Genomic DNA, 15,936 nt, shown 5'->3' on the forward strand with positions numbered 1-15,936 from the left:
TGTGGACTTTCGTTTTCAATTTGTCTCATTGAATGACCACTTCAGGGACCTGTAATACAAAGGAGGTCTGAGAATTATTTTAAACCAGTCTGTGTACAATTCATCTGAAGATTATAATGCTCAATCCCTTTAATACTCTTAGTGAGGGTACTGAGCCTTAGCATTTATTTGAATCTCACATTGAAGTCAATACCATCTTTAAACATAGTTAACTTCTGAAAAAGCTGATTCCCAGTGGTGGAGAGTAAAAACTTACATTTACTCATACTACTTTAAGGGGCCCGGTGGAGTTTTCTTGTAAACAAAAGCTATAGTTTACTTAGCAAATTCAATGCATATACAGTATATCCCTAAGTAGTGAACGCTTTTACTTTACCACACACAACATTTGGAGCGCCAATTTTGTTCAAGTAATTTGTATCCAGCATTGATCACATCCATGTTTACTAGCTTGCAGGAAAAAAAAACAGGGACCCATTCATAGAAAATCAGCTCCATTGCCCAGTTTGGGGACTCCCACCTGACTTGGCTAATATCTTGCAACCAAATCACAACAAGAAGTCCCCAGTTCCAAATGAAACGCACAAGACATTAAATTTCATTTTATCAAGCCACAACTTTATTTCCATCTTGGGTATAAATTGTATAAACGAGCTTAAATCAGCAACCTTTCTTCAACCCTTTGTTGCCAGGGTCCCATTACATTGTCAATTCCTGCAAAGAGAAATAAAAACTTTGTTAGCATATGTGTTAAGAAGTTTTCCCCACATTCTAAAGAACTTCTCTCTTCTCAGGACAGAAATGTTGGCTTCATTAAACTCAGAAGAACGAAAGTCACTGTTTTAATTCATCACTGAAGAGTTCTCTATGCACATTAAACTACAGAAATCTGAGCAAACCATTTAAAGCGGTCTGCAGAATAAAGACCCCAAACCATTAGAAAAGCTATTAGAAATCTTACCATAATAGCATTGACAATGTCGTTGTTGTTGTTTTTCAGGGCGCGTACAGCCTTCGCCCGCGACACGTTGGCTTGTGACATGACGAGTTCGATGTCCTTGACCTCAACTCCGGTCTCATCAACCTGTAAGAATAAAAAGGGGGTTTTCATTTTACCTCCTACGATAAAACAAACTTTGCACATTTGTATGTATCCATCTTTGCTTGAACAAACAGCAGCTTACCTCTTCTTCTTCGCTCTCCTCCTGTACTGTTGGCGTCTGTGTGTTTTCCTGGATGTTTGATACAGCTTCTCCCTGTACCTTGAATTTTTCTGCAGCAGCCAGCTGGGCTTGCTGGGAAAGATCTTCGATCTAGGGCACAAAGAGTAAAATGAGAAATCAGTGAAATATCTACTTGGTATATTACCTAATATTTTCAATACTATTCCGCTGCCTCATAAAAAGCAAAGGTTGGACAAGACAGGGGCAAAGGTTAAGGTGGATAGTATGGTTACTGGCTACATACCTTAGCTTCACCGAAGACGATGTATGTGTCTGATGCGGGGCTCTTGTAGACGTCTGGTTTGGTAATGACAAACAAGATGTTCTTTGACTTGCGAATGGTGACCCTGGTGACCCCTGTTACCTGCCTGAGACCAAGCTTTGACATCGCCTGGAAGAAATAACATCATTTTACACACATGGACAATTCTGACCATAACAAAGGAAGTAGGTACATTCCAGTGTCATTAATGAAACAAGAAATGTAAGATCATTACCTTTCGTGCCTTCTTTTCACTGCGGCTCTGTTTGGCTTTGCTGACAGGTTCCTCATCTATTTCAGCAGCTGCGGCAAGCTATAAGAGACAAAATATTCATCCACATTTAAGGCCACACAAAAGTATAGACTAATCAATTAGGGGGAGTTTGAATGTGAACTTAAAAATTCTAATGCTCGTTTCTCTTCTCAGGACAGAAAGGCTGGCTTCAGTAGACTCAGAAGAACGAAAGTCACTGTGTTAATCATCACAGAAGAGTAAAGGACAAACAATATCTGTACATAGTGTGTAACATAGGCAGTAGGTGTTGCAATGATCTTTTCTGTTTCAAGACAACAGGGAACGCGAGATGCAATGACCAGACTGAACTCTCACCTGAGCTTGCTGTGTCTGTGTCTGTGCAGAGTCCTGTTCCTCCAGCTCAGGGACTGAGTCATCGCTGTCCGACTCAGTGCCGGATCCTACAGAAACCACAAAGAGAAACTAAAATTTAGTCACAACATGCCACCAATTACATACGTGTACACTTGCAAGTTATTATGGAAATATGCTGCATCAATCCTGGGGAATGAAAACAGGTTGGTTAATAGCGATTCAAAATACTGTACATTTGTTGTTACCTGAGATGAAATACATTCACCTAGCATGTTGAAAATTTCAAGTAAATGTGTCAGTTAAAAACTGCAAAAACCATTAACTTGATGTTGCAAAAGGTTCAGTGATGAGAGCTCTATAACTTCAAATCTGCAGTACTGTGCATTTTGTTGAAAACAATACCTTCCTATCCAGTACCACCTTTTCCAGACTGACACTACACATCTTCACCAACTCACCATTAGACATCACATGATGACATAAATTACCTGCATATGGCTGACAGTATGCAACAACAGAGCTGACAGGAGCACCCATATCAACAACTAGGTAGCATCATGGAACAGTTGCACAGCTAATGTAGTTCACAACCATGGTTTCTGAACAACACATCTAAGCAGTTCCAGAATACTGTGATAGGTGGAAAAACAGATTAAGACAAAAAGAGAAAGAAGAAAATACCCTTGTCGTTCTTGATCACAGGCTCCACCTTGGCTGGGGTTTTAGTAGGTGTGGGTGCAGATTTGGGTGATGAGACAGGTTCAGAAGGAGTTGTACCATTTACCTCGGGTTTAACAGGGGCGGGTGCTGCAACTGCCTCGGCAAATGTGAGTTTACGGGGAGCAGGGGCAGGAACAGTGGGCTCAACTAGAGCAGGTTTTAAGGGAGCAGATGAAGGCTCAGCTGCTGGTTTGGAAGGCTTGGCAACCTCAGCAGGTGCTGCCTTAACCTCAACCATTTCAGCTTCAATAACTGGCTTAGCACCCTTCACAGGGGCCGGCTTGGTACCCTGAGTAGCACCTTGTTTAGGTTCTGCAGCTGGTTTAGCAGCCTCAACAGGGGCAGACTTGACTTCTGTATCTGGCTTTGCAACCTTAGGAGTAGGTTTGGCCTCAGCAGCTGGTTTAGCAGCCTTAACAGGAGCTGGCTTAGCAGACTCAACGGGAGCAGGTTTGGCCTCAGCAGTTGGCTTAGCAGCCTCAACAGGGGCAGGTTTGGCCTCAGCAGTAGGTTTAGCAGCCTCAACAGGGGCAGGTTTGGCCTCAACAGCTGGCTTAGCAGCCTTAACAGGAGCAGCTTTGGCCTCAGCAGCCTTAACAGGAGCAGGTTTGGCCTCAGCAGCTGGTTTAGCAGCATCAACAGGAGCAGTTTTGGCCTCAGCAGCTGGTTTAGCAGCCTTAACAGGAGCTGGCTTAGCAGACTCAACAGGAGCAGGTTTGGCCTCAGCAGTTGGCTTAGCAGTCTCAACAGGGGTAGGTTTGGCCTCAGCAGCTGGTTTGGCAGCCTTAACGGGGGCAGATTTGGCCTCAGCAGCTGGCTTAGCAGACTCAACGGGGGCAGGTTTGGCCTCAGCAGCTGGTTTGGCAGCCTTGACAGGGGCAGGTTTGGCCTCAGCAGCTGGCTTAGCAGCCTCAACAGGAGCAGATTTGGCCTCAGCAGCTGGCTTAGCAGCCTCAACGGGGGCAGGTTTGGCCTCAGCAGCTGGTTTGGCAGCCTTGACTGGGGCAGGTTTGACCTCAGCAGCTGGCTTAGCAGCCTCAACAGCTGGTTTAGCAGCCTTAACAGGAGCAGGTTTGACCTCAGCAGCTGGCTTAGCAACCTCAACAGGGACAGGTTTGGCTTCAGCAGCTGGCTTAGCAGCCTTATTAGGAGCAGGTTTGGTTTCAGGAGCTGGTTTAGTAGCCTTAACAGGAGCAGGTTTGGCCTCAGCAGCTGGCTTAGCAGCCTTAACAGAAGCAGGTTTGGCCTCAGAAACTGGTTTAGGAGCTTCAGCAGGGTCTGGTTTAGCAGCCTCAAGAGCTGAGGCTTCAGTAACCACTTTATCTGTCTTGGGTTTAGATGCTACCTTAGTAACCTCTAATTTAATTGGCTTCTCAGGTGGTATAAGTGGGGGAAGCTCGTCATCAGCAGCTGCAGTAGCAGATTTTGATGAAGCTGTCTTAACTTCAACTGATTTGGGAGGACTAGAAGCAACAGTATCTAAAAACGATACTGGAGCCGCTACAGCAGGCTTTGAGGTAACCTTAAAAGCAGGTGGGGTTGCAACAGGCTTTGCAGCGGCTGATGAGGGTTTGCTTGGATCAACTGGGGCAGGTTTAGCTTCAACTGGTTTTTCATTTGCTGCTGTAACCTTGCACTCCACAGGGGCAGAGGCAGGCACAAACGCCTCTCCTTTTTTAGCTTTTCCTTGTTTGCCAGCCTTGACGACTTTTGGGGTGAAGCGGTTCGCCTCATTTGCAGGAGAGCTGCCAGGTGTGGAAGCCAGGGGAGATGGCACAGGAGACAGGGGGGTAGAGGAGGGAGTAGATTTTGGTGAGGTGGGAGAAGAGGAAGAGGCAGACATAGAGGATCGTTTTCTTCTGCCAGGGACAGCCTTTGGGGCAGAGGAACCCTGCACATTCTTGGCATTTTTGCCTTTGGGCTTTGCAGGGCCAGAAGCTGCCTGAGGTTGCTGGGAGGAAGCTGGGGCAGGAGGTGTGGCTGAATAGAAAAACATTCTTTAAACTTTTTGGACAGGAGAGGGGAAGTCTTACTCATGCAGGTTAAATGGTAACAAACCAAGGCACAAACTCCTTGCTGATGGTTAGGAAAATGACACACCTGCCTAACTTCAGAGTTTGATGCAAACCGTCATTCAAAATGCACAGCGCATACTAATTCCACACAGAAAACTGCATTTTGTATTTAGTCAAGATGCACTTAGGACAAAAATCATACTTGCGACACAAATCACAGAACCAAACTGCTATCATGATGAAAAAAAAAATTGCACTTGCATATAGCAGCTGCTATGCTACCTAGTGCATAAATGCACCTGCTACTGCACCACCAAAGTGGTACTTTGAAGTAGTACTGACCAAACCCTGGCCAAATGCATTTGTACAACTACTGATGTGTTCAAGAGTTGAAATAAAAAGCACCCTACAACATTACAGATGCAGAGAAAACATATATACAACTTAGATCAGGACCCACCTGACTAAAAAAAACCAACAGAGGCAGTAGAATGGCCTTAAGCCATTTAGCAAATGTTCTCACACTGTAAAATACAACTGGGACTACTATGTATATTGCAAGGAAAACATGAAACCAAACGTGATTTGAACACGCATCAATAATGTTATGATTGCGAAAAATATAGATATATATATATATATATATACCCAGCCCAATCAAAAATGTGAACTCAAAAGATTGGAACAAAAAGTGGGGAGCACCTGCTTTTCAGAGGATAAACCAACCTGACAGGTGGCGTGTAGAAAGAGGTGGGCCTTCACATTTGGAGGTCCCCTTTGACTGAATGGCCTTTGAGAGAAGTGGAGCAGGTTCTTTCTTGTCAGGATTTTCATTTTGAGTATCCACATCAACATTCACATCACCAGGCAATACTTCATCTTGAGCTGTGTTCTGGCAAAGATTCCTCGAGTCTGCTACGGCAGTCTCGGGGGAATCAGTTGCCTTCCCATCATCACTGTTCACACGGACATCTTCAGGGGCAGACGGTTTGGGATCAATTTCTTCTGCTATTACTCTGGGCTCGTCTCCAGGGGCCTGTGCTTCAGCAACAACTGACTCCTCACATTGTGCATCTATGGTTGGAGAAGCTTCTTTATCAGCTTGGGGCTCTTCTGGAGACGCAATAGGAGTTTCAGCAGAAGGCAAAGACTCTTCAGGAACTGGCAAGTCAGCTGAATCCCCTGCTGGGTCAGCAGCTGCCTCTTGCACTGAGACAGGTGTTGTCACCAACCCAACCTCTTCAGTTTGCTTGGTCACTTCTTGAGTTGCAGCTACACCATTTGGATGCTCACTATTAGTCTGAATGCTAGCTTCTTCTGGACAGCCTGTCTCTTGAGCAGGACCACAGGTTTCTGGAGGATTCTCCAGAGGGACTGCCTTGTTCACTGTTGGAACAGTCAGCTCAGGAGGAGCAGAGGATTTCAATACTTCTGCAGCTGATAAAGGAAAAGCAACAGGAATAACAAGGGGAAGGGACATGACAGGAGTTGTTTGGAAAGCAATTGGCTTTACACAAATTGGAAGGGCTTCATGAATATACTGTGAAGTAAATAAGTTGTGCTCCACAAGTGAACAGAAACGATGGGTTTGTGAAAAGTTCAGCGAGGTGGAACCTTGTTTGCAAACGTTAAAAGAAGTGGTGTTGTTGAGTGCAGTCCAAAAAAAATAAGTCTGTGTCCCAAACCCATGCAGTGGATAAGTGGTAGGTCAGTGCCAGAAGACTTCCTTTATTCCAAAAGCGGCAGACAATGCATGAAAATAAGCCATAAATCTAATTACTAGCTCAAAGCCTGAATCAGGCATGAGACTGGCAAATGACAAAAAGCAGACAGAGTGCAGAGCACACACAGTTTTCATGCTACACTTGGACACTAGCGAGAAAAAAAGTGAGACAAGCTTACTGTTGAAGTAAGCGCAAGTAATCCTTCACATTTTTGTGAATGATCGCACAGTGTGCTTAATGTGTGCTTAATTATAACCCCCCCCCCCCCCCCCCCCCCCCCCCAAAAAAAAAAAAAAAAAATTTGTCAACCAATGCTTTTTATTTGAACTGCAATTTGCTCATCCTCCCAAAGTTAGGATGAAGCAAAGGATAACTTTATCCATCCATATTTGCCTAGTTCTTTATTAATACTGTTACTGGTTATTTTTCATTACTAAATTGTGTTTTTTTTTTAATTATTAAAAAAAGATTAGAATTGACTTCTATTTTATTTAGATTAAATATAACTAAATATTGCAGCACTAACATTTACGACAGCAAATTCCCTACATACACTCAGTAATATGTGAATAAAATAAACATTCCTGACCCCAAAATACTGAATGAAGAACACAGACATGAGTCAATGTCAGTCCTTCCTCTTGTCCTCTGTACTTTTCTCTCTGCTACTGATGTGATTCAGTGCCTACACTGTCTGCTGTCCACACACTGCGTGTGTCCCTCTGTTAAACACGCAGATGACAGAGAGGCCAGTGCAATCTGCATGACTCATGTGGGTCACGTTTAGGTTGGACAATCAGGAATTCCAGATATATCCAGGGGAAAATAATAATAATAAAAAAAAAAATCACATCCCTGCTGAATTAATTAGACCGCTCAGTACCTGTAGATTAGTGTGCTTAATGTCAGCCAAAATCATTCTGTATTTCAAAGGCATTTCATTCAAAGATGAAAGCACTGTAGTCAGCATTAATAGAGGGCTGTGCAATATGAAGTCAACACAAACACATCCCTATAAACTAATGACCCAGCAATTACCCTTATTAAGAGCAGTGTCTGCTACTGACCCATCTCAGGTTAAAGCTACATCAGTACCATACCACTGTCACTATGGACACACATTTTGTCCTTAGACGGATATTGCGACATTAATCCATACAGTAAACACTGCTGGCACGATTATTATATCCGTGTCCTTCATGGCTAAAGAGAACACAGAATATTGGCCTGCGTAAATTCCCCTGATGCGCTGCTTGACAACAAGCACAATGAAGCTCTACTCGGACAATTAAACTAAACTGGTTTTAGTGTAAATAAAGATTGGTGTAGTTTCAGACGTTAAAGAATAAATGTCAACAGCTTTTTTAGAAGATCTACAAGTAAAGACAATCAAAAATGCAATAAATTTAGTAATTTGGATTTAATATTGAAAATAAGACTGTCAAACTCATGAGAACATTTCAAAGTTATCGATTTTGAAGAGATTAGTTAGCACCTGACCATGACAATAGACAATTGTGTTGATAAACCCTATTGTGATAACTACAGCAATGCCACACAACAAATTCAACTAGATTAAACCTAAACCAATGACCCTCCCTTTGGGTCCACAAACCCGACTGATACAAACAGGGCTTAAAGGTTTACTTTTCATCCTAATATTGTTGGGTTGTAAGTTTTTTGTTTTTAAGTACTGCAGAGCAGTCAAAACTCCCTTTGTGAGTTAAATAAATAAAGATTTAATTGAAAGAAGCCATTGGTGGCTTCATGTAAAGCTGGAAAATCATTTCAAAAAAACAAATGCACTGCAGTTTAATGACAGCTTCTAACATCACGTCACTCATCTTGGAATTTTACAAATGATTGCAAGAGAATTGCTACCACTGACTTGAGCTACCTTCTTCGCCGCTTCTCCTGTACTGGCTGCAAGAACACCCCTGAAGAAGTACCTCCACCGACTTACAGACAATTTCTATAGGAAAACACTGGAGGTGCATTAAAAGTGATGCTTACATTATGATTCACTGCTGGGAAGACTCCTTCATATGCCAGTGTAACTCAAACACATCCAGTCCAACTAACATGAACAGACAAATCCATTCTTCACTTACACAATCTCATTATTTAGCAATAACTACCTTTTTTTTGTCAAAAGAGCACCATCTACAATATCTTAACTGATCTCTTTCAAAAGTTATCCAGTAATATAAACTGCTTATTTGTGCAAACCTAACAATACCTTACAAAATTACTTATAAGTATGTCACAAAAACAATAGAGATTCTGTTTAAACTAATGTCTAAAAAGGAAATAACTATGCTAGGATAATATTTTATACTCAGACTAAAATAAATGTGCAACACAGAATGATCTGTGCAGTAATTAAGTCTACTATGGACCTACAGGTGGCTTTTCAAGGCATTTTTGTGCACAGGGAAAACCACACATCATCATGCATTGTGAGCTACATCCAACTGTCAGTGAACACACACCATTGTGAGTTTGAATAAATACAAAGAGGGGTCCTGGATTACTCTTTAAGTCACTTCAACTCCTTCAGAGAGCAAACTACTGTTACAAATGTCCCAACACATGGCTGATGACAGTCAAACGAACTGTCACCTGTCACATCAACTCAGTGTCCAGCCAGCTGAGTCAACACCCTGAATCAAATAATCATCCAAAGCACCCAATTATTCCTCTACTGAGCAAACTACCCTCCATAGATGGCTATTTGTTGAACAATTCACAACTTCTTTGAGTTCCAGGACCCCATTGTTTAATATGCAGTAGTGCATGCACGTTTTTGAGAAGTCAGCATACGAACCAGTCTCCACTTGAGGCTGCTGCATCTCCTGCTCGGTGACTGGGACCGTTTCTGTGGCTTCACCAGGCATGGTTGCTGGTGAAGAAAATCAAGGAAAGACCGTTTATTAGCTCAAGCTGAATCTTAACTTCTGGTGCTATTAAACAAATGTAGGTAAGTACTTTGGGATAACTGCGGTGGCACACAACAGATCACTAACTTTAGCACGAACTAGTTAGTCAGTGGCGACACCGATTTGCAGTTGTCAAAACTGGTAGAACAGGTGACGGAGCCCATACTTTGGCTTGTGAGCCCATCCCGTACTCTCTATTGAAGCGACATTTAGCTAACGTTAGTTTTCGGTTAGCTAGCTAGCTGTTAGTTCTATCAGCCTCGACAGGGGGAAGCTAGCAGCGAGAAACACTAAGCCAATATCAAGTCACATTTTCCCCCAGTTTGAACTGATCAAAACGACCAGCTAGTTGTCACACGACTCAACCTCATACCACTTGTCACACAGTTCACTGCGGCCCTGACAGGCTGCTAGTAGACTGGTAGTCATCATGTTCCCCCATTTTGAGCAGGTAATCGGTGGTACAACGCCACATATCACTGAACAGAGGCGCGAAACAGGAAAAATAGCGGTACCGGCCAGATGACCTTACTTTACTTAAATACATGAAACACGTAATACAGATAGGAATATGTGAAAAAAGCCTGGATGATATTGGATTATCAGCGGAGACACTCACCGACTCGAGATGCTATATCCAAGATGGCTGTAAGAGAGAACTTCTGACCCTCGTTTCTCGGTAATATCCGGTTTAGAGCAGAGATTTCTTCTTCCGGGTTATTTAAAGGAGCAATCAGTATTTTTTTTTGCGAGCAATTACAATCACATACACACACAGAACATAACCAGGGAGTTAGGGTTCGACAAAAAAAAAACAACATTTTACTAAAGTATACCATTTCATTAGAAATTTGAGCACACGCACTTGCATATTTGCACTTTATCGTTCTTTTAAGAATGTCAGTCAAAGAATAAAGAAACATTTTACTCAAGTAAAATACGTAAGTACAATTTTGAGTATTTGTACTTGCGTATTTTCACTTTATGATACTTTATATCTCTGCTTTTACTAATGTTGTTCAGAATAACTAAACAAGCAACAGCTGACACAGCTGAGCCAACTCCCTGAACATTGAACCTTGAAAAATTGCTAGCCATAGACAGCTGATGGTAAATATAGTTTTATTATTACTCCACTGCATTTTCAGAGGGATATTATATTAAATAGATATTGTACTATTTTACATTCAATGTATACAAACATGTTATTGAATATGAGGAATTGATATAGATTAAACCACTCAGCAGTGTAGGAAGTAGTTAAAATTGGCAAGCCCTTGTCAACTAGCAAAATACTGCTTACACATGAATCTATCTGTAATAATAGCCCAATAATATATGATGATAGATCACTTGCAGGGGCATATGTTACATAATATGTACTATGTTTAGGACTGATGGTTTAGTTATGGTTTCCACAATACTGTATACAGCAGGTGCCTCAACAAAACCTGGTGGAGCAATTTAACCCCACATCTAGCGGAGAATTACACAACTTGAGCTGTTGCATTACAAAATGCTAAAACTAGACATTATATTCATCTGTGGAAAATGTAGGCTCATTTTAAAAAACTTGGTAAAACAAGACTTCTTTATTCAAAATGTAAGCATGTAGGAGTACTGGTATACAATTTCTCATTTACTTAAAATGTCAAATGAAATCTTACAAAATTAAAAAGAACACAAAGGATGATCATGTAGCAACTGGAATGCACGATTTTATACCAAGTTTATTTCCATAAATGACTGTACAAAAAGAAAATGTAGGCAACACGCTGGGAATACATAAAATTAGCATTATACTGGGAAAATCCTGCAGTACAGAGATGATTTATTTATAGATTTTCAGGAAATTATTGTTCCATCAGAAAAATTTCAACGTTCCACCACAACATGAAGCCCCCAAAACAGCACAGTTTGCATCGTCACCCACATTAAGTGAAAGGGAGGGATCAACAGAGTCTCTTCTGTATCACTTTCTGATTGTTGTTCCACTTCAGAATTCCTTCTGAAGATCTAAAAAGGAACAAAAAAAAAAAAAAAGAAAACTGATTACTTGAAAGAACATGTTAAAAGTCGCTCTGCCCTCGTTTCGTCGAATAAGAATTAAACATACCACTTTTTCTGAGAAGGTCTCCTTTCCATGAACGAGCCAATCCGTCCACAAACTGATCCAAGTATTTCACATACTTCCCCAGGCTTGTTCTTTTGTAGTCTGTGAAGAAAAGTAGTCAGTGAGTTAAACAGATGATTAAGAACAAACTAAAGTCTACTGTTTTTTTTATTGACCATTGTGGTTTGTGTTATCTCAGGATATGATGGTATCTCGTTAACTAAAACTGAAACATCCTGCTATTAATAATAAGACTTATGATAAAACAGGAAGACAAATTCATTCATTCCTAACTTATGTTCCTATAGGAAGAGCAAACCTCTACATCTTCTCAGCAACCCCCATTTGCATAAATTTACTTTCATATCAAAGAAAATAATTGAGGTTCAGTGCATCATTGTTAATCTACCATATTTGCCTAATTTTAAAACAGAAGAACACTTTCAGATCAACTGGTGTTGGTTAACTTATAACTTTAAGATTTCAGAATTTCACCTCTTATCTTTCGTCTCTCTGCTGCATCCTTCTCATTTTCCTTGTCCTTGGCGTCCTCTGACTTCTCTTCCTCTTCGCCTGGCCTGGGTCGATCCAGCTCCTCACAGATCAGGCTAAAGAAAAGTTATAACATCAGCTCTTACGAGTGTCAAATACTGTACTCATAAGCATGTGAGACATTATATTATGATATTATCAGAAATAATTGTTTACCTGATTGTTGGCACAGCAAAAGGATCAAACGTATCTAATTCTTTGAGGTCCATGGGAACAGAAATGCGTCCTGGCCAAAGAGAGAGATCACAGTGAGACTGTCAGTGGTGTGTTCACCAGGCCATCCTGATTAAAGCTTGCTGGATCTGTGCTCACCTGTTTTGGGATGGACACTGAAGGGGCTCTTCAGCAAGTGGTTCACACCTTTACTGACATTCACATCAAGCCGTGGGTAACAATACTGCAGCATGATTTCTTTCTCAAAGTGTTGGCCCTTTTTGGCAGTGCCCTGGAAGAAGAAGAAAGATTACATCAGTGTGCTGTGTTTATCATAAGCCCCCACGACATAGTGTTTTAAGAAAAAAAACAAACAAGAACAAAATCAATTACAATAGCTCTTCAATCAACTGAAATCATTCTAATTCGATATTCCAACTTAACTGTTTACTTTTTTAATGAAATTTGCAGAGCAGTGGTGGAGAGAGGGATACACTGGCGAATTGGTTCTTGGTGGGGTTTGAACTCGTACATCGACTGTCGGGTGCATGCACGCTACATAAAGTCATCCAGTAAGATGTGCGTTTTTACATGCCCCAATGCATTTAATCAGAGTAGAACTTTTTTTGTCATGCACAAAGTGGTTCTGCCCACTATGAAGCATCTAATCTGCCAGACAACACGATCACAATCATTAACGCACAACGATTAGCAAAACCGTGGGACATGAAAGATGTACAGTCAGAAATAATGTTCAACAGTCTTCTGATAGAGGTGCTTACATGCGGGATTTTTACTCTGTTTGGGCTATTATTTCAATTCTTAGTGGAACATTAGGCTCCATGTAAACACAGCTTAAGTCATTATGCAATGCAAGCAGAATTACGAACCTGTTTCCGACTGGCTTGTTCCCTGATAAATTTCCAACGGGCCTCAGGTTTCTTTTCGTTCTGGAAGCCTTGCTGTAACTCTTTTCTTACATGTAAGCACTGAGTTAAGGTCAAGTTCAGTTATTGTCACAAAGGTTTGTACATGGTGAAAATGCCATTTTTATTTTAAAAAAAGATATATGCTCATATTTTTATCACATCTGAGAGAAGGAAAATGCACTTTTTGCTCTACTCATTGTTCAAGAGACAAACACGCAGCACACTGCGAAAAGGATATCTTCAGGCACAAGCGCAAGCACCTTGTCCACAGACTCCTTGCGGCTGAGTATGCCCTGTTCCTGTAGTGCATACTGGGGAAAGTATCGCTCCACCACTGTCAAAGACTCTCTGTTGAGACAACAGGTGCAGACTCTTGAACAGCTGAAGCAGCAACATCCATCGGAGGCAACAGCTTCAATAACAGTCAATTAGACAGAAACATCAAAACAGAACAAACAGTTACAGCTTCAAACTGACGTTCACTGAGAAAACGATCTTAGTCTTACCTGATAAACGGATGAATTGGATCTGTCAGCACAACTTTCTTCACAGTCTCCTCACCTCCCTATAAAACAGCAGTGAATAGCACATCACATCGTGAAAATTAGCTCATTGCTTTTCTACATACAAGTCAATACCTGAGTGATAATACACCAAAAGGAGTCAAAATCAGTTAAAATCAAGCTAGAGCCAGTTTCTAACCATACGTATTTTTGATTCCTTTTGAAAACAGATCTCATTGGAGATAAAGAAAATGTATGAATATTCTTCTTCTTTAGTTCTGTCTAGGGCTGCAACTAACTATTTCTGCAGATTGTGTGATTAATCAAATAACAGCTTGGTCTATAACTGGTTATAAAATAGTACAAAAATGCATAGTTAAATTGATATTGTTTGTTTTATTCAACCAATATCTAAAAGGCCAAGATTCAGTTTACTATCATTTGCTGTTACCTTAACCAGGCTGAGGTATTCTGCAACGGCAGAGCGTGCTGCCACAGAGAGCTTCCTGGCAGCTTCATCACACACCCAGCAATGCACTCCTCTTCTGCCAGAATAAACCCACAACAGGTGCTGGAAACCGAAGTCGTCTAGAATATAACACAAATCAAAAAACTGTTTGATGCCAATTTTGCCAACATTTGAGGAGACCATGAGTAGATGCCTAAAAGAAAGTCGATGACAAACAAACCTCGAAGAGCTCTATCCAGGATGCGAATAGCAATGGTCATCAGGGTCCAACACTTGGAGCAAATGTCTGCAGCACTAAATTTAGAGTTTGTGTTATCTCAGGATATGATGGATTAATAAATGATGTAGAATAAAGTGGCATCATTCCACAGCGAACAACAATACATCAGCAAAATAAACCACATTTACCTGCAACAGCTTCTGACATCATCATAATCGGTCATATCGATATCAAACACCAGCTCCTTCTCCAGGGCCTGGAAGGTTCCTGACTTCACTGTGTTGTGTTGATTGGGCTGTGGGAGACAAACCATTATTATTAAACTCTATTCATATACCTGCAATGACACACAAAAAAAACCTTGGAAATCAACAGTAGATGTGTGCAGTCTCACCCTGTGACTGTATATTGCTCCGATGTCAATCTTGTAAGGGTTCATCTTCTGCATTTCCTTCTCCAGCTCGTTCAGTGTGCTGAAAGACTGGTAGCGGACATAGATGTCATCTTTCAGTGTGAAGGAGAACTCTCGATTCTGAAAGTAGTTCTTCTGCACTGAGGTTGGAGGGGAAAAAATAACACATTAGTCCGCTATAGTGTTGTCGGCTCTTTAAATCGGGCATTTACCATAATATTAGATACAGCGTTAAGCAAGACAGGGCAAAGAAGACTCTAGTCATTTAATGTGCTAACATTACTTCTTGCTAGCAGTTTAATCAGGATACTCACCTCCTCCATAGTTTAGCCAGCGGTAATACTGGGAGAAGGGGAACAACCGTCGGTAGTACAGTGGTAATAAGTCCGGCAGACTGGCCGGGTCATAATCTGAGGACGGCATTACTTGTCAATATAGTAGCCGCTACGGTACCGTTGTAAAAATATGGTAAATTGTGAATAACACGCTAGCTTGCTAGCACCACGGGCTGACAGTTCAGTGTGTTGTTTTACACAGTGGCTAGCGCGGGAAACGCTTAAGCGAAGCAGCGAACCAATGAGACAAGAGCAATGCAATTGCGTCACTAAAACCCGGATATGTGTTGTAAGTATCGTATATTTCCCCAAATTAGTTTCTCTGTCATCCAAACCAGTAAATAAAAGTGGAACTGAAGTTGAGGAGCTGAAGTTGAGCATAGACTGTATAAACTAGGTGACTTGAAGACAAGACTTTGACTGACGCTGTCAAAGCGTGACTCATTCGTGTAATATTCCTCCCATAAGGAAAAAAAAAGGCGGAAGTTCGCCGGACGTCGAGAGGATCATGGGGCGTGTAGTTTGACGACTCTGCTGCTTTTTTTTTTTTCCAAGATCAAACAACGAAATAAATACAGCAAATAAATAAATGCAAGACAAAAAGCAGACATATATAAAATAATACAGTGTACGAAAATTAACACGCTGGAGTAACCTTTAAATGTCTACATTTATGTATTTTGAATTTTGCCATTATCACAACGTTATTACATAGATATAAGTAGATAAACATTCAAATTATTTGTCCTACCTGAAA

The 15,936-nt window shown here is 41.2% G+C and overlaps 3 protein-coding genes and 2 non-coding genes across 6 annotated transcripts; all 5 read right to left on the minus strand.

The window, feature by feature from the left end:
• Positions 1-596: 596 nt before the first annotated feature.
• On the minus strand, positions 597-10,166 carry LOC121612284 (nascent polypeptide-associated complex subunit alpha). Of its 2 annotated transcripts, none has more exons than XM_041945073.1 (7): positions 9,382-9,456; positions 2,096-2,181; positions 1,721-1,798; positions 1,468-1,614; positions 1,185-1,313; positions 962-1,084; positions 597-714 (listed from the first exon to the last, which is right to left on the minus strand). In XM_041945073.1, the coding sequence occupies exons 1-7, from the start codon at positions 9,449-9,451 to the stop codon at positions 700-702; spliced, it is 648 nt and encodes a 215-aa protein (XP_041801007.1). In that variant the 5' UTR covers positions 9,452-9,456; the 3' UTR covers positions 597-699. The 2 variants fall into 2 exon arrangements, with proteins under 2 accessions (XP_041801007.1, XP_041801006.1); XM_041945072.1 differs by lacking the exon at positions 597-714 and adding an exon at positions 10,113-10,166 and having other exon boundaries at positions 860-1,084.
• Positions 786-860, minus strand: LOC121613426. The gene has a single exon (XR_006007187.1). It is a non-coding gene; the product is annotated as a small nucleolar RNA SNORD59 (small nucleolar RNA).
• LOC121613425 lies at positions 1,904-1,977 on the minus strand. Its single transcript, XR_006007186.1, has one exon. It is a non-coding gene; the product is annotated as a small nucleolar RNA SNORD59 (small nucleolar RNA).
• LOC121612283 (translation initiation factor IF-2-like) lies at positions 2,199-4,826 on the minus strand. Its single transcript, XM_041945071.1, has one exon. It carries the CDS (start codon positions 4,809-4,811, stop codon positions 2,748-2,750), a length of 2,064 nt encoding a protein of 687 aa, XP_041801005.1. The 5' UTR covers positions 4,812-4,826; the 3' UTR covers positions 2,199-2,747.
• A 497-nt stretch (positions 10,167-10,663) lies between the features above and the next one.
• Positions 10,664-15,602, minus strand: prim1 (DNA primase subunit 1). Its single transcript, XM_041946293.1, has 13 exons — positions 15,159-15,602; positions 14,827-14,984; positions 14,621-14,727; positions 14,433-14,506; positions 14,195-14,331; positions 13,747-13,805; positions 13,479-13,588; positions 13,202-13,293; positions 12,471-12,603; positions 12,315-12,384; positions 12,102-12,214; positions 11,610-11,708; positions 10,664-11,509 (listed from the first exon to the last, which is right to left on the minus strand). The coding sequence occupies exons 1-13, from the start codon at positions 15,265-15,267 to the stop codon at positions 11,490-11,492; spliced, it is 1,281 nt and encodes a 426-aa protein (XP_041802227.1). The 5' UTR covers positions 15,268-15,602; the 3' UTR covers positions 10,664-11,489.
• Between the last annotated feature and the right edge of the window lie 334 nt (positions 15,603-15,936).

Source organism: Chelmon rostratus, chromosome 10 (genome assembly GCF_017976325.1).
Source record: "Chelmon rostratus isolate fCheRos1 chromosome 10, fCheRos1.pri, whole genome shotgun sequence".
NCBI lineage: Eukaryota > Metazoa > Chordata > Actinopteri > Chaetodontiformes > Chaetodontidae > Chelmon > Chelmon rostratus.